The 19,343-nt window shown below is 33.9% G+C and overlaps 1 protein-coding gene across 1 annotated transcript in view; it reads right to left on the bottom strand.

The window, feature by feature from the left end:
- Nucleotides 1-2,228: 2,228 nt before the first annotated feature.
- Nucleotides 2,229-19,343, bottom strand: part of LOC130901361 (A disintegrin and metalloproteinase with thrombospondin motifs 2-like) — a 31,134-nt gene continuing 14,019 nt past the window's right edge. Inside the window, exons 8-16 of the mRNA XM_057812686.1 lie at nt 18,529-18,661; nt 15,888-16,054; nt 13,177-13,355; nt 11,627-11,748; nt 8,651-8,783; nt 8,275-8,531; nt 6,447-6,712; nt 5,796-6,045; nt 2,229-2,538 (exon numbers count right to left, since the gene is read on the bottom strand). Coding sequence (XP_057668669.1) covers nt 2,248-2,538; nt 5,796-6,045; nt 6,447-6,712; nt 8,275-8,531; nt 8,651-8,783; nt 11,627-11,748; nt 13,177-13,355; nt 15,888-16,054; nt 18,529-18,661 — 1,798 coding nt within the window. The 3' untranslated portion in view covers nt 2,229-2,247. The remainder of the gene's footprint in view (nt 2,539-5,795; nt 6,046-6,446; nt 6,713-8,274; nt 8,532-8,650; nt 8,784-11,626; nt 11,749-13,176; nt 13,356-15,887; nt 16,055-18,528; nt 18,662-19,343) is intronic.

Below are 19,343 nucleotides of genomic sequence, written 5' to 3'. Positions count from 1 at the left end.
GCACATTTGACAGTTTAACCTAATTATATAAAATTGTGGAAAGCTCTTGAAATATAATATTTTTCGTTTTCAGGACACATTTTATAGTTTAAACTCTTTACATAGACCTTTTACTTCCATAAATAGAAATAAACAAGTCACAATGATGTTTTTATTCTTCTAAATTTTTTAGTGTCTACTCTACCGCTACACCAACACTATCTGACGCGATATCGATAATCAAGTTATCATCTTCAGAGATAATTTTTTTATTTCTGTACTCACCACTCTGTGGCTGAGTATAGAAATTCATATGAAACCAATGTAAATATGGAAGAGATCCCTTGAATATCCAAAATTTTGCTAAAATCATTTAATATTTTTAACAGTAATAATCCCACACAATCAATAACACTCCAAATTGGAGTCTAATTCTCATAGTTGGAACAAAATAAAAATAATTGTGTGGAAATACTTGGCGCACCTTCTCATACTGGTCTCCAAGGAAACTAAGAAGCTAATCACAACCCTCGACAAACAGTGATTAGTGAAACGGCGAGTAAACAGTGCAAAAGATAGTGAACAAAGATAAACTTACTACACTAATAAAAAGTGCAAAAGCTGTGACAAAACGAGTGGTAAATATCCCAATCAAACTTGTACGCAGTAAAAATTATTTAATTAAATTTAGATGGACTAGGTTACGAATAGCTAACTCGTAGTTACTCATTTACTAGGAGTTAACCTCAAAATGTAAATTATGCAATACACAACGCGTGGTCAAACATAATAAACAAATGCTCAAAAACAAATAGTTTGTAAAAATCGTAATGCTCAAAATCTTTTTAAATATTTGAATGTCATTAACGGTCATATTTGCGTCCTTATCGTGGCAGCACGAACGTTAAGACCGGGGCGCCGTTTAGTAAATTCTTTGCACATTACCACGCAGGGTTTTCCTACTCCAGTTCAGATCAAAACATGAAAGACAATGTACTGTTGGCAATTATTGTCTCGAGGTATTGACGACTTTCATCTGAACTCGTTTTAGTTAGTTTTTTTCAGTGTTTGTGTGTTTTATACTCGAATTTACTAAGTTACAAATGGGTGCAGGATTTTGTATGTATCCAATATAACAATTTTTTTTCTTCTGTGGGTGGGGGACAGCGCTAAAAACTAAATTCCTCAACTAAAATAAAGTCTGTAGTAAATCGATTTTCAAGGTTAAAAATCCATAATTATTTCACCCAAAAAAAAGGTTTGTTCCCTGCTCGAGTTCCCACATACCAAAAAAAAAACGGTTCCCTATAACTTCCGTCCGATTGCTCTATTCCCAGCTATTGCCAAGGACATGGAGAAAGTCGTTAATCAGCAAATCTTGAGATATCTTTAGTTTGCTAACATCATCGGCGACCATCAATGCCTCTTCTGTAAACATAGATCAACCGGGGACCTTCTGGTCTATGTCACCAACGTATGGACTGAAACTATAGAGAATTATGAAGAATCCAGAGTCATATCGATTGGATATATCGAAGGCTTTCGACAGGGTTTGGCATGAAAACCTTCTAAATATATTGAGATCGTACGGTTTCGACTGGATTAGTAGGTCGCTAACGATGGACGCACTTAGGATAGGTTTGATCTCAACGCTGGTTTTCCCCAGGAAGGCATCTCTCTTTCTTCTGTACATCTACATACATACATACTGTACATGATCTACACGACAAAACTTCATCCCCGATCTATAGGTCCGCCTCAATCCACCAACTTGCTTTTTCAAAACAATTGCAAACTGAGGATTTAATAATTTAAAGTTACATGTGGTTACATCAATCTGAATGGCGTGCTTGACGAATATCAAATTGAATAAACCCAGTATTAGTTTTACAGGCTTAGATAAATGTATTTCATTGGTTCATTATAATCACATTAATAAAATAAATAATTGAAGATGATACCTTAATGGGGTTGAAGTTGAATCTATAAATCTGACAGTAATACTAAACACAGACAATTTATAGTAACGAAAACTTATGAGATTAGAGTTCATAATAATAAATAAGTAAAGTTATTTTGGATTACTTAACTATAGCACTCAGGTGTCGTCCTTCACATAAACCGCACCAACCATTAAAACTTGATGTTAAAAACATTCTGGAATGAGGTAGAAGCAATTTGATTGAGTTTAATGCGGCAAAAACCTACGCTGCTATTTTTACAAAGGAGGAATAATAAAAAAGCTGCAATTTATTTGAAATTATATATTTAAATAGACATAGTTGAATTATTACTACACGCTTTACAACAAATTCTTCTAAATCCCTTAATTTGACAATACTTTTGTAAAAGATCAAATTTACAAAATTCTGATTCGTCTTGTTGGCATGTGAATTTATTTTGCTTTTTACACGATTGTTTCGAAAATCTATCGTTAGTGCCCAAACAACGTTGTCGTTGTGGCGGAGGTGAATCGCCACAAGTAAAGAACGTTTCGTCCGGCGGCGGGAAGCAATAGGAGGATCTGGTTTTAAAACCGCTACCGCACGTTGAAGAACACTGAAAATTTTTAATATTCATGACATTTTACTATAATAGATATTTATTTTTCTGGATAGGTGACAAAAAGTAAGAAGACGCTTCACCAATGGTTGCCAACAGTACCGGATTTCCTGGGAGAGTCCCGATTTACGATCGCTTGTCCAGTGGCCCGCCTTATCTGCCTTCGGACTAAATCGAAATGGCGTTCTTCTCATTAGCCAACCCTAGCGGGTTAAATCAATTTTTTCTGAAGAAAACAAGCGTCAACTTTGACAATTCAGAAGAAATATGGCAAGATTTTCGCTTGTGTCAAAGAAGCGAATTTAGATGCGCTAAAAACCGTTGTATCATTCCTTCTAACTCCTATGTCGGATATTTTCTCAGATGAAAATGGAATGCAGAAATCATTGCAGCGTGGATTTGATAAGAGCCGAAGTTCTCATAACTTTAAATTCAGAGATGAGTTGCACTTGTCTAATTTTAAACAAGATGGAAGCTTGAGAAATGCTGTGCGTGTCCCAGATTTCTGTTGGCAACCCTGGTTTCACCTATATGTAGAATATTCCATAGATATTTATCTTCCATGACTTCTTTTGTGTATAATGCCTATTAAATTAGGGATTTAATGTTGATAATACTGTCCAGAAAAACAATTTTTATTTTGTGAGCATTTATACATATGTTAGACGGATTGTCAAAATTAGTTTGATGCAGATGCAAAAATGGCCGCCGTGGTGTAAGCAAATTCTTTCGCCGTAAGTTTCTATATGGTTTGTGGAAACTTGTGGGAAACGATCAGGATTCTGGATCAAGCTCTTTTTATCTAATGAAAACTCCACCCGAATCTTTGAGTTGCAGCCTTAAACAGTACTCAGTATTGTTTGATCAATTTGAATACAATAGTGGAAATTTATGTCTCGTAATAGTACAAAATAAATAAGTGTTCAAAATTTTGTAAATTGCTTGAAAGCTTACTTGCAAACTAACTGAAAAAACTGTCAAAGTACTAAATTTCAGCTTTATTAATGTTATATATTAAAAAAATTGATGATTTCTATTCCGAGACCGTTCAGGCGTTCTACCCAACCGATTTGCTTAATTTTTTTTTCTCAATGAAAGGTATTGATGCACAGATCAGCCATCAACCATCGGATTCCATCTAATTTTCACCATTCTCAAGTTATACTCAAATGCGATTTCCCCCTGTACATTAATTATGGGAGCTTTTCACATACACACTTTCTATCCTCAATATCTCAGGTTCTATTCAAGATAGAGAATTCGTTTTGGTTTAAGAACACTCGCCGAAACACCTTTTTGAGTTTTTGAACACTTAAATCGGTTGAGTTGGAGAGGAGCTAGGCGCGGACATTCAATGTGGTGTTATGGATTTTTGTAGGTTTTTGGCAATTTTTCTACATTCAAAGATCTATATCTCAGGTTCTAATGTAGCTACAGAGTTGTATGTAGCCCTATCACGTGGGAAATCGTTCAAAAATGTCAAGGTAGAGATTAAACCAAAGGGTCGACGCACAGCCAATGTTGTTTGGAAGGAAGTATTGTGAAATTACATAGTCTATTGTATTATGAACAATGTAGAAATGATGGCTGATTTTTTGACCGTGTCTCGATACTTTTTGTATACTTTTGACAACATAAATATTGATTGATTTTATGACGAAGCTATAATTATCCACATAGTCACTGCTGCGGAGCAGCACGGGTCCGGACTAGTTTCATTGAAACAAATCTACGTATCATCTTAACACTATAAAACCAAAAAATACTACTACCGGAAAAAATAAAAAAAGCTATCAGAGAAAATCAAATGTTTACCCCACGACCACCATTATGACGTACTTTTCTTAGACTGCCTTTTGTACTAATTAGAGCTGTTTTGCATCAATAAATATTATTTTACAATCAGGTCGTTTTAGTCGAATCACAACATTCAATTAATAAATCTTGATTATAATTAGACGAAAATTGATATTAGAAGCGATACGATCCAAGCCTGCATATCATCTTCAAAGTAATTATCAGACTTAATTAGATAATATGTTCTGTTGGTTTCGATTATTAATCAAAACGTTGTATTATAGATTTTTAGATTCTGCCCAACGGAATACAGTTTTAAAAAAAAGAAGTTTTTCAAAACCACAGAAAAAAGCTCATAAAAAGCTACATGAACATTTTTTACGTGAATCTGTTCTTTTACATGTTTTGCAAACATAGTCTGATTTTCTGCATCCGCCATATTTTAATTTGATGTCTTCAGAAAGAGAGAAAGGCTGCTGTAGAACCGGAGTTGTGATAGATTTAAGATGGTAGAATTCACTTTAGTACAATGAATAGAATATCATCTTCTATCTGGCTTGTGAACCAGTAAATCAGGTTACAGGAAACCCGCAGTAAACCTATAATCACCGAGGATCAACGAGGTGAGATTTGCAAAAGGTTTTCACCTAATGGCAATGGAGGAAATGTCAAGGAAAGCAAGACAGTTTTCATGGATGTTTCCTCTTCGGCTTTGAAGGAAATCGTCGTCTAATAGTGATCTAGGGATAACAAGGGTGTTTTTGGCAAAGAAATTATTTGATTTGACGGTACGAAGAACGTATCGGGCCTAGAGGTCATTTAGACGGCTTGAATTGGATGTTGTGCCAACATTGACAGTACTTGAGAATTAGCTGTTCGTAAGACGAAAGATTTTTGAAAAAATTAAGATGCAGTATGTGCTTGCTCTATATTCGATTAAAGAACAGATGGTTCGTCCGACCTTTTCACTAAGTGCCTTGATGAAACAGTCTTACTCACAATCGACGGCTTCTCTGCGGAGAGTCATCCTCCATGTGTGGTATCAATTTCAATTGTACGAGGCGCTGGAGTATAGATAAAGTATATAAGGGGGGCTAGTATGGAGCCTTGTGGAACTCCAATAAGGGTGTTAAGATAAGAAAACGAATTTGGCACTAATGGAGCGGTTAGTGATATATGAATACAGCAATTTCATTATATGGCAGTCGAATAGTTAGAAGCTTCCTAGCGGGTCCGGCGTGCCGATCCTGATCGAAACTTTTTGAACCGCCATGAAGATGGCGACGACGCAGTGTTTTTGGTGGATTGTTGAATGAATAAACAAATAAAAGTTAGTTGAAAACAAGATTCTCCATAAGAAATATTAGATTTTTTACTACTAAATGAGTCACTAAACATGAAAAATGTCAAGTGAAAATATTAATATGAAGCATATGAAGATGATCAATATAATTTACCTGAGTCCAATTTCCAAATGTCCAAAAAGATAAACAAGGTTTCCTGTTACAAAATTTTAAACTAGACGGCTTAGCGTCCCCGTCACATCTATTTGGATTCACCATGAATCTCCATGGATTTTTTATTGTACTATTTGTAGATTCTAGTACAGAACTTGGCAGGCAATAGATTTCTCTATGTTGCACTCCTAGAATACCACAAGACGTAGTACAAGGCTCCCATTCTCCTGGTACCCATTTAAAACTACAACTAAACCAGAGACAATCAGATTTTCGAACTATTTCGACGTAATTCTTAGTTTATATCCGCGACCAATTATGTCATCAAACACGTGCAACTGCAACTATCCATTGCACAGCCGCGATCGCGACCCACTTGTTTTCTTCATACCCTAACTTATATAAAATGAAACAGTTTTCTAAGTTGTTGGTTGTATCGTTAACATAATCTTGTGGGTCGTGCCCATTTCATAAATATACAAAGGGTTACACATAAGACAAAAACTACGCTTGTGAGTCGAATACTCACATTTTGTACCCAAAAACGTTATATTTTGAATAATAACCTCAAAATATTAATTCAATCAATAGATATAAAGATTATATCTCAGGTTGGGTTTCTTCAAATTCTTTAAAAAAATAGTGTTTTACCTGAATGTATTACATCTTTCGATGTCCAGCTTCGGTTTCTGAAATAATGAACAATGCGTCCTTTTAACAATTTTGTTATTGTTGTTATCGAAACAAGCAGCTGTTCTTTGTCTTCTACCTCCTTCGCAACTAACAGAACATGGACCCCAGCCTCCAAGAATCCACACGAAACGTGAAGAAGGCAACAAATAATCTTTATAAATGGAATATTCTGTTGAATAGGAAATGTTAATACCCAAACGAAGGTCTGATTTATCTACTACTATCTGAAAAATGATTTTTAAAGATTTCGTAAGAAATATTAGTTATTAAACTGCATCATGGTCGTAGGCTACTCCATGCTAAAAAACCAAACTGTTTAACTTAGTTAAAAAAATATTTAGATCCTCTTTTTTGCGGGTCCATGAATTTCGAAATGGTAAATATTATTCGCTGCTTGTAGGTAACTACTGAAAGCGATTGAAATCGATTGCCAATTGATGTTGACTGATGTCTATTGACGTCTAATGACGTTGATTGACTTCAATTAACTAATATCAAATGTTTCGATTGAAATCGATTGACATACATTGTCATTTGATGTCGATTGACGTCCATTAAAGTGAATCGATGTTCATTGACACATGATGTCGATTAATGTCGATTGAAGTCGATTAATATCGATTGTTTTTTGATGTTGATTGATCTCAACATACATCGATTTTTAAGTTAATGTTAATAGCTGCCTTTCGATGTCTATTGAAGTCGAATGTTGTTGATAGACGTCAATTGATTTCGATGTTGTCGATTGACGTCTATTGAAGTGAATTAATATCAACATATAGCGAGTATAAATTGTTGTTAATTGATGTCTTTCGATAACTATTGACGTCAACTATTATCGATAGACGTCAATTGATATTGACTGATGTCTATTGACGTTGAGTGACTTCAATTAACTGACAACTAATGTTTCGATTGACATACATTGTCAATTGATGTCGATTGACGTCCATTAAAGTGAATTGATGTTCATTGACAAATTATGGCGATTGATGTCAATTGAAGTCGATTGATATCGATTGTCAATTGATTTTGACTGATGTCTATTGATGTAAGTGACTTCAATTAACTGATAATTAATGTTTCGATTGAAATCAATTGACATACATTGTCAATCGATATCGATTGACGTCCATTAAAGTGAATTGATGTTCATTGACAAATGATGTCGATTGATGTCAATTGAAGTCGATTGATATCGATTGTCATTTGATGTTGATTGATCTCAACATACATCGATTTGTAAGTTAATGTTAATAGCTGCCTTTCGATGTCTATTGAAGTCGAATGTTGTTGATAGACGTCAATTGATGTCGATTGATGTCGATTGACGTCCATTAAAGTGGATTAACGTTCGTTGTCAATTGTTATCGGTTGATATTAATTAAAGTACATTGATGTTATTGTCAAAAGTCAATTGATATAAATTGATTATAAATTGTTGTTGATTGGTGTTTTTCGATGTTTATTGACGTATCGATAGACGACAATTGATGTCGATTGTCAATTGGTTTCGATTGATGTTTTTTTTATCTCTATGTAGACTGACGTCAACTAAGATGTCTAATGTAGACCAAAATGTCCATTAAAGTCTGAATTAAAGTCGATTGTCAGCAAAAATTATTGCTATTGTTAGCTACTATTATTTTGCTGCTCAATTCGATCCCACCAAAAAAACCGACATCAATGCTAGTTTGACGTCAAACTAACAGCAACAATTCAAAATTCATGACAATTTGAGAAATAAATGCACAGTTGTAAGAATGCACTCGTATAATGTACTTACCAGCACAACCATTTCCGAATGTATAGGTCCTTTAGCCCAAATTGTATATCTATTATTGACTCGTTGATAGTGAAACCTAGCACCTTCAAAAATTTTATTGCGCACCACTGAGTCTGGAGATATGACTGAATAACTTTTTCTTTTTCTATTTTTTAGAATTACAGCCATTACGGGATTATCTGAATGATACTTCGTTATATTGATTTCTGTTTTCAGCTCGCGAGCTTGTTCCGGAAATACGGATATTCTACTTGATTCTATATATATATAGAAAAAAAAAAACGAAGTTTAAATTCTTTTTCGATAAAAATTATGAAGAAATACGATTGTATAAGCGCTGTACGTCAAATTGTGAGCGTATAAAATTCGCTTCTACCTTTTTTAAGACGTCTTCTATCGAACCTCTTCATCTCAATACAATCTGAATTGTCTCCGCCGCAAACACCACATCTATCTCTTCGTAATGGAGAGTGGAGGATCCCATCACAACCGACTACGTGGCACACTCCCTGAAATCAATTTCTCTCCGGATTATAATGGTTAATCTCGGGGTTAGTTGAAAATGGCAATGGCGCACTTCATTTTTATATATCTTAATTTCAGAAATTGGTATTCTCATCAAAAAATCTATTTACTTTTTAACTTTAGCAACAGTGGTATAAATTAGAGCAGTTGATACTGTCTTGCAAATCATATTTCTGAAATCATCAGTGATAGCAGTGAGAATTGAATTCCCTGATGCACTTTCTTTCTTCAGTGTTTTTTTTTATTTTTCTCCTATTGCAAAGACGAAGTTGGGGATTTTACAACCCATGCTATACTACTTATAACTTTCCAAAGCTTGATTTTCCGAATCTCTTGGCTTTTTTTAACGTTTCTTTTAATATCAGCAGCTCATTTTCTAGTAGTATTCAAATGAATTTCAGAGTAGAGGAAAGAGGGACACGGGGGACCGTCGGTCAGAGAGGTCTTTTGCTTTAAATCATTTCAAAACTTATCAACATGGATTGGTGAATAATGTGGCAACAATGTACAGATCGAGTGACAGCGAACGCCCGTGTCTTTGTTAATTGAATAAACAGTGAGAAAAATATTGTTTTTGAAAGTAAATTTGAAAAAAAAATCATTAAATTATCTTTATACAAATCTTCAATATGAATTTTGTGATTGAACTACATTTTATAAGATTAGTTTCGTATATAATTGATAATATTTCATTATAAACTAGTCACGTGGTTTTTTTTTGTAACTACTATCTTTAAGGCATAAAGGACTGATTGATTTTGGGGCACATAGGACCAGAGGTGACTTCTGCCACTGAAGTAGCTGAATCTTCGACATACCCACCATTTTGTTCAACTGAACCTAAGCCTCTGAATTGGAAATGGTTGTCTTGCCTTTCTATCAACTTCCTAAAGTTGGTGTACTCAATTCAACACTATAATCTAGAAAAACGTCTGTGTTTTCCTTTTTTTTCTTTGGAGATAATGATCCGAAATCTTGAAATACTTGATTTTTTCATTCAAGGTTATATCTGCGCACTACCTCTATGTAGATATAACCGGTTTGATACGGTTCGGATCTCCCGCTTGGTTTCATGTTCAAAGTTGCAGGGTTTTCGAGTCAATTAACTCATTCTTTATAGTAACCACGTTCCATATGTTTTTATCAGCTTGCTTTTTGAAATGTATTTATTAATCTCGTACTACATTCTGTTTAATAAATGCTGAAAATGTTGGGTAGCGCAAAAATCCAACTGATACACGCTACTGCAAAATTTTAACGAGATTATTATACCAGCCGTCACCGGCGCATTCGCTATGTCAAATCTCTCACATCATTAATCTTTCTAACTTATACGAGGTTATGATGAACGTTAGCGACGTCTCTTATGTAGGGTAGTATTTTAGGGCATCTCGATACCGACAGAGTCCTTATTCGGAATATAGTGATAATTGAAAATCAATGACACGCGTTCGTTTTACGGTAAAGGGTTAAATCGAAGGGACGGAAATAGATTTTAACCTTGAAATATTCTCAATAAATGTTTGTTATTATTAAAACTACGAGGAAATCGAATGAAAATACATTTAATAATACGGGGGAATTGTGAAAGGTTCAAAATCGAAATATATATGATTATTTTACAAAAAATTATATAGAAGCTTTCCAGACAATGTAATAATGACCCTATCCCACTCAATAACAAGTTAAAAATAATCTATAACCTAGCTATTATAAATAAATCAATTTCTCAGTGTTATTATGATAACGCAAGTCGATTATGAATTGATAAATGTCAATGTTTTCAAATCGACACTTTTGGTAACTTGTTATGTCGTTAGTTCGGAAACTTATCTAAAAACCCTCGTATAAGGGCAATTTTTTCCGAAATGTATTTCGGACTATTTGAGTTAATTCAGCACGCGGGTTAGAAATACTTGAAAAGGATAAAAAGGCTTGGCCATTATCCGAGCTTGGTTCCAGGAAAATGAACCGTTATAAAATGGTTGGCTAAGTTTCAAAAAGTCAGCACCGAGGACCATAGACGCAGTAGAAACCGCAATGAAGAAGTTACCGAGTAAATCATCATAACATTCCACAAATTAATGTTGGATAATGAAAAAGTGAATTTGATCGAAATAGATAAAGACATGGCTACAGCATTTCACAGCGTACAGTCGGCCGAGTGAACTGCAAGAGATAAACCGACTCCAAATCTTGGAAAAATGCAAAAGTTGTCTGGTTTATTCGCATTAAGTCCAGACTTTTTTGTAAATGATGTCCACTAAACAATCTGCGGAAAACATGTATGATCTACAAAATATGCTGAATAATGTTGCCAAAGTTAGTCAATAATATAGGCTGACACCAAATATATCATGAATGACTATGGGAGACGAAATACTGGAAAGAGTTAAGAGATGTGACTACCGGGCTATAAATGTTGACTTCTCCGAGAATGACTGTTTAGAAATAAGGATCCGAATCGAGAAAGCCCCTTTATCGTTTATAAAAATCAAGAAGCTTCTCTGTAACCGCAATTGTATAAATTGAGCGTGGAATTGCTTTCGCATCTACCACATTCTCCAGATCTGGCCACCATCGACTTTTTCTTGTTTTCAAACCTCAAAAGGATGTTCGCTGGACTGAAATTTTGCTCCGATGAATAGGTTATCGCTGAAACTGAAGACTATTTGGAGGCTGAATAAAAATCGTACTATAAAAATTAGTCGAATCGTTGATATAATAAATCTAGGCTAGCCCAAAAGCTTCAAAAATAATGTGAAATATGAAATCTCTAATAGTTTTAATTGTCTAATATCTATAATATGGTGTTAAAACTGATTACCTGGACACATATATTATCGTTATTTTCATAAGAGCAAAGAGATCCATCTACCAAATTTTCATCAGTGAAATAAATTTCTCTTTTATCGGCATTCAAGCATATAAACTTGCATTTTTTAGCATCTAGAAATTGATATAACATATATTAATAAGAAGTATTGACGTCTGTTTTAGAATAAGAACTATCGTTTATTTCATATAACTCCAGGTCTAGCTCTAGGCTTGTGAATGTAAGAAACTCCTTCATGAATTGGTCTTAAGATTGGGATCATCAAAGTCTGCTCCAAATGTAGGCTCTGCGAAAATGGATGGAGACAACTGGCATGAAACAAACAAGATGTACCTCCTATCTCTCTTGTTAAACAACTGGTACACTTAAACAGGATCTAAATTCGACTGGTACCTGGACTTGCAGCCGGGCATCACGAACGATCCGCAGTGCAACTGGTGCATTTAGAGAAGGATTAACTTGAGCAAGCCTCACAGTGTGCCTAAGAACATCGTTTGTTTGTAATTTCAAGTTGGCCTATATGTTTAACGGTCTCTGGACGCCTAAAATACTACTATGAATTCAACCTAACCTTACCTAATCTAACAATCCAATGTAACTAAAAGAAAAATTCGTTTTCCATATTTTATATGAGCTTCGAGGGCTAGGAATACGTCTTCAGTACGACATAAATTGGAACTACTTCGCGATTTTACAGCTTAAAGTTAACTAAATACCCTGCACCAATGCGTGATCATTAGAGGCAAGGTTTTAAGCAGTTTTCCGACAGAAAATCCTATTTTACTTTGTCGCAAACTAGAAAACGTATTGAAGTAGGTTTTACATAGACGCTTGCGGTACGAGACATACGACATTAATGTATATACTACCATAATATCTCTAATTTCAATTTGTGCGAGGACCGCTTTTTTTTTCAACCTCCGATCGCTCCGTGCAGACGCTACGCGGACAGAAGAAAGCGAGCGTGCGCTGTAGGCAACTGCGAAGCTCTCGCACTACACACTCCGCCATTGTTGACATTCAGGCGTCAGTCGGCGTTGTGCTACAGCCACGTAAACATGTCTGCCATTATTGAATGTGTCAATTGCGGAATATGATTCGTTTTCTACAGGCTGAAGGCCATACTGCGGCAGAAATCCATCGGAAAATGAATTGTGCTTATGAGTGATGGTGTTGTGCATCAATGGTGTTTAAAATTTAAAAGATATACATGACGCAAATCTGTCGTTTCAGATGATCTGGTTCAACCAATTAACATAATGGTTAAAGAAAACCGCAGATTCACCATTACTGCTTTGTCTACGGAATTTCCAGAAGTTTCAAGGTCTGTTTTGTACTCATTAGGGACAAATTTTGAAAAGGGTATTGAAAATCTTGTGCACAGATATAAAAAATGTCTCAATATTTTCGGTGATTATGTCGAAAAGTAACTTATATGAATTTGACTTTTATTTATAGCCTATCGGAGGTTGAAAAAAAAACGCTCCTCGTATATTTATCAGTATTTTCTTCATAAACGTATTTTTGACAGAATTACTCACTTTCGTCACTTTCGTAAGGTAACCATGTGATATTATCAGCGACTAAATTAAAAATTTTCGGCAAATGTTTACATTGTTGAGCTCTTAGGTCGACGTAAATCTGCGACCCACATTCGGTGATTTTACACAGACGCCATTCTTCTGAATCCCCTTCGCAAACTTTCCCACCAAACGATGGCCTGTAAAAAAATATTTCGACTGATATTTACCGATTTCTGGGAATTGCAGACTATTCACTTAGAATTTATTATAACTTTCGCTATTAAATTAATTTGTTACTGAATCCAGTTCAAAACAATCCGATTTTATTATATAAATCATGAATAGTTCGCCCTAAGTACGTTCCTGTACGATTGTTTACCATATATGTAATATTCCTATATAGACAGTTTCTATAAGCTGTTCCGACTAAGTGAAACAAATAGTGTTTCGTTCTCTCTCTTCTCCGAGTGCATCAGTTAGTTCTGCGCATCGTTTGCGCGCATGAAGCATGCGCAGTATATATAAGCTGTCTCTAATGAGAGAGAAAATAAATACTAACGTAGAAACGTTTTTTCCCATAAGAACTGTCCATATGGGAGTATTACATATATGTTGTTTGCGGAAACTAGCATTTGTAACATAAATATCCTTTTATACCAATTTATTTTCATTTACCACACTTCTGATATTAATTCATTACAAGATGCAAAGTCGTCGAATGTCAAACAAAAGAAATTTCAAATAAATACATCTTCGTTGTTGGGAAGATAATAAAAACTTTTCTCATTTTTGTTGTCATTAACGAACGCAACGAAAAATACCTTCGTTGTCTCGGAGAAAAAACAAACGTTATTACGATAGGCTATGAAAAATATCTATCATAACCTAAAAATATTACGTGACGGTATTTTTGTGTACTTAAAAACTTTTCTCATTTATTTAACCGTTAAGAATTCTCGTGAAACTTTTACAACGCTTTCTTAATTGTCATTAGTTGACACCCTGCGGTTGGATTTATATATAAAAAATTATAATAGCCTCAGCTTTGATTAAATCTAAATTAGAGTCTCTTTGTTAGAGCTGGGCATATTGATACGTTATACTTAGACAGTTATTAACTATTAAAACTATATGTATATGGTAAAATACTTTTATTGAAATCATGAAAATTTCTACGTTTGGGTTTTCGGATACGATCTTTTTAACTAAAATATTTTCGAAGGTGGCCGAACCGGAAGTAGACTGTAACTTTGTTATTTTATATAGAGCACCCTGTATATTAACACATATTTTAAATCTACGTAAAATTTTAGTATACTTTTGTATTTAACCTTTTTTAGAAAAAAGTATACTTATTAAGTTATTAATTTTTTCGTAAAATATTTGACCGTTGCAGACCCTTATAAATTATTTTTTTACGAGGATACCCTTAAAGATATGAGAATGGTTTATATTCGGTTGCTTTTAGCAAGGTCAGACGTATTTGAATCTTTGCTGAAAAATTTTTTATTTTATACAGGGTGTGTATAAAAAGTGCTCAAAGTTTAATTTCATAAATATCAAATTTCTCTATTTTTTTAAATAGAACCACCAGGTTTTTTCTATGTTAATGCATTCAGGGGTGAAAAATGAGGGAACTTTATGTATACTTTTCTATACCTAAACCTTACCATTATTCAGATATTAAATGTTTTCTGTAAAATTTTAGAGATGCAGGAGAAGCAAATTTACATAAAACATTTAATATCTGGATAACGGTAAGGTTTAGGTATAGGAACGTATACATGAATTTACCTTATTTTTCACCCCTAGATGCATTAAAATAGAAAAAATCGAGTGGCTCTATTTTAAAAAATAAAGAAATTTGATATCTATGAAGTTAAACTTTGAACATTTTTTATACACACCGTGTATAGAATGAAAAATTTTTTTCATACATTCAAATACGTCCAACCTTGCTGAAAGTAACCGAGTGGAAATTATTTTCATATCTTTGAGGGTATTCGCGTAAAAAAATAATTTATAAGGGTCTGCAACGGTCAAATTTTTTACAAAAATATTAATAACTCAAAGAGTATGCATTTTTCGAAAAAAGTTCTTTGACAAAAGTATACTAAAATTTTACGTAAATTTAAAAAATGTATCAATATACAGGGTGTTCCATTCAAAATAACAAAGATTTTACTATAAGTATTTTGCCATATACAGATAGTTTTAACTCGTCGTGGGACACCCTCCATGTATATACAGAATTAAAAGCAAAAGTGCTATAATATGATGTCGAATTAGCTCACGATTTTATCATCACATACGTATGGAGGGATGGAGTGTAAAAAGAGGGAAGAGTATCTCTAATGGGAGAAAAATGTGTCCAGGTGTATATGATAAATAACAGTTCAAAAACCTTCCAGAAAGGCGATGACCTAAACAAAATGTATAGAAAGAAAAAGTTTCAATTTCAATTGGCCACCAAAAGTCTCTCCGCGGTCCTGCGTATAAATCTGATAATAGAACATGTTCAGAACCTTTACCACGAGCAAAGCTAATGTTGAAGATTCGTCAATATTATTAATAACCGTTCATTAGAAAATAAAACGAAATGCGCGACACTGTCTATCCTCTAGTATCACCAATTTCCAACAACTAACTATCTCGAATCAAATATAATAAGAAGCGAGACGCTGCAAAAAATATATATCAAAAGAAAAACAGATAATTGCGTTTCTTACGGTGGATTATCACATTTTCTTGCTCTGAATTGCACGCCTGTGTCACAGCTTCTAGTACACGGTCCCCAAGGACCCCAATCACCCCATTGACCATCTTGCGGGTTCAAAACAATCGGAATCCTCTCGACTCTTTTCGCAAAATCTTCGCAGTAGCCGTTCACACACCACTGAAAATTATTAAAAAGATAAATGATTTCAATTTAATAAAAATCTAGTATCGTCACGAATTTAATAAAAAACATGATGGGCAGGGAGGTAAGTGCCCCACTGATAGCAAAAAACGATTGTTATTACATTCGATTACTCAAGCAAACCGAAAATTAGAAACTTAATTGCAACAGTCTCCAGCCCGCAGGTAATCAGCTCCTATAATTTATCAAGGCTCCGAGACCAGATGGTCTGAGAAATACCAGAGAGGTCAGCTGTCAGTAAGCTAGAAAATCTCTCCCTACCTAAGATCTACTCGACAAGCAGACGTGGCTCATGAACATCCTACTTCTTTCTTTGGAGAAGTACAAACCTGAGCTGAAGATGAATATTTTATAATGTATCAGTTTGCTGGAACTGTATATTGATCTTCATCACCTTTAAAGATACGTTTAGCGAATGAGGTAATGAGTTTTTTAACGCAAAAAACGTAAAAATATTGTCGATTTAACACCAAGAGTTGCCTCAATCTTTTGAGGTATATGGCAAATCGAGTATATGCAGTGTGGCCAGCTCAAGCTTTTCTAATTTCGTGGCTTTCCAAGATATTATAAGTATAATATATTTTAGATGATATAAAACTGAAAACAGCTTTGAGTTCATGACCGAATGCTTCTGAAATTGGTTTAGTTAACAACGGTTAATTTTGTTTTTAAAAATTTTTCTTTACATCTAAATGAATTTTAACTCTCTTCCTATATAAATTTAAATAATACTCTCGTAATCGGTTATTGATTTTCGGACTATCGTTTTCAGCAAAATGCCTCTCTTGTATCGAATTTAAGCGGCTTCCTTTTCATCCAAACTGCTTCTATTTTCAATTTTGTATCGATTCCGTGTTGTAATGTCTTTGTTAGCCCCTGGGAATTTTCTAATGTTATAGACCAGATACATTTCAAACAATTTTTTCCCTTTTTCTACTTCTTTTCGTAGTATGGAATATAGTAATAGACTAACCGCTATTGACGAAGATCCGATGGTAGTAAAAATGATGTATTTCCCATTTGTTCATGATATTTCGTTGTCTATACAATAACGGTTCCAAAAATTGGAACCAAGGTCATTTTTTCTGCAACGCTAGATGTGTAAAAGAAATTGTTTTGTGTATTTTTATATATTAATATATATTAATCATCTTGGTTGTACACTGGTCCTAAAAAACTATCCATTAGAGTGCATGCAAACAAATCAATTATATATAGCTTATTTGTCAATGACTCAATGACGATTTTCTCTATCTTTTTGTCCGGCAATTGCAAATTGACAGTTCATGGTATTCCAACGAAACTGAAAATCAATTCAATGTGTCGTCGGCTAGACGAACGACGAGTCAAATATCTTTTTTAGACGACGCCATCTAAAAGTTGTTCGTTCTGTATTCATTTACATACCGAAAGTTGCGTTCTGGAGTACACAACTTTAACTTCCTTAAATGTGACTCTAGGTTGACAGTTGACAGTTGACAGTTTCAGTTCGATGATTTTGGATAACCTTAATGCTTATATAGATGACTTAATAACAAACAAATTTGAAATTGCTAACGGAATACTTTCTTCCACTACAAATACGAATCAATCAACAAATCACAACACACAAACACATCTACAGAGATTCCATCAACATCTAGTAGAGATATTCATATTCCATCTGCATCCAATCCTATAAATATTAATAATCAACATTACTTTTTGCAAATAATTAATATTGACATTGCAAAGTAGATTATATTGTTCAATAAATAAAATGTTTATGATTCTCCATTATTGATTTTCTTTCCTCAGTAGAATTGAAAAAGTTTTGGATCTTATGCGTCGTCTAAAAAATGTTGTGTACGCCGCGGCTGAAATACTACTTTGTGACAACGGATGATTGCATCAGTTTTCTGTTCAGTTTCAGGCTCAGTCAGTTCTTCGTAGGTGTAAAAAAAACTGAGAGAAAACACAAACTCAGACGTCAATCAAGTACGTCAAATATATACATTGTTTGACAAACACGTAAAACAAGCTTGGTCACTTCCAAAAAATTTCACCGACATGCTAGTTAAATATTTCACAAATAATTTGGCCTTGTACAGTTTTTTCATGTAACTCTAGTGGAAGAGTAGTTTATTAAACATTGTTTTTTATGATATTTTATTATTTCTTTATTAATGTTCTTACTGTTTGCGACTTTTTCTTGCATTTTTTATATCTAGCAAATTTCAAATTTAAAGAAAAAACTTTTATTTATAACCAAACTTGGTGGAATTGATTGAATGGGCGAATGTTTATTTAGGAATAGCAACAAAAAATGTGTGAAAGTGATTTTCCGTAACAATAAAAATAATTTTGGATAAACAAACTATGAAGGTTCTTAAATATTGATATACAGTCATTTGTTTTTTCGAATTCTTCGTATAAAATTATAATGAAGATAAATATAAATATAAACTTACTTTACCAAACCCGCATTCAGTGCCTTCTAATGGTGGTCCTTTCTTAGTTTTACAAACTAGGGGTGTTTTTTCGTGACCACACCATAAATGAGAACATGGTTCTATAATTTCGAAAGCTGTGCACATTTTGTACCTTGAATAATTTAATTAAAAATAAGACAATTGCATATCATCTCATCTTTTCAAAATTTTATTACATTCAATTATATGAAAAATCCAAATTTTTACTATAAAAAATTCTCTTTCAGTTTTCACTTTAATGATCTAATTACATCATAAAAAAAACCCTAAAAAAATATTTATCGACGTTATATTAAAAATCTGTTAAGAAGAATTATCTAAAAATGTAAAACGATAAGTATAATATACCGGGTGTGTACTATAAATTCACCCGCGTTTAATTTTACTACAAGCTTCAGTATGTCTTTTCTATTGATCCTAAAGACACATTTGCACTTTACCAAGTCCATATTTACGGTAAATCAACGTCCTTACGAAAGTTCCCTCAAAGGTACAAATAGTTAAATGTCTGAGTGAGCGAGATCTGGACCGTCAGTAGAGTATTGAAAACTCGTACAACCAAAAAACTTTTTCTGAGGGTACCTCAAGGTATTTCCAAAAGGAAGATCCCTTCCAGATGACGAGACCCAGGAAATGGAAGCCATAATATACCTGAACAACGTAGAGAGTAGTTGAACTAGCTCCATAAGGAAATGTGGATTATGAAGCTTAACCTACTAGATCCAAACATCTAAATGACTAATGTTAGAACAAAAATAATGTTTCGAAACTATACAAAGTCTTCTACGTCCCAT

This window comes from Diorhabda carinulata, chromosome X (genome assembly GCF_026250575.1).
Source record: "Diorhabda carinulata isolate Delta chromosome X, icDioCari1.1, whole genome shotgun sequence".
In the NCBI taxonomy this organism is placed as follows: Eukaryota; Metazoa; Arthropoda; class Insecta; order Coleoptera; family Chrysomelidae; genus Diorhabda; species Diorhabda carinulata.
Note: the sequence above shows the minus strand (reverse complement) of the source record. Positions and strands in the feature narration are given on the sequence as shown.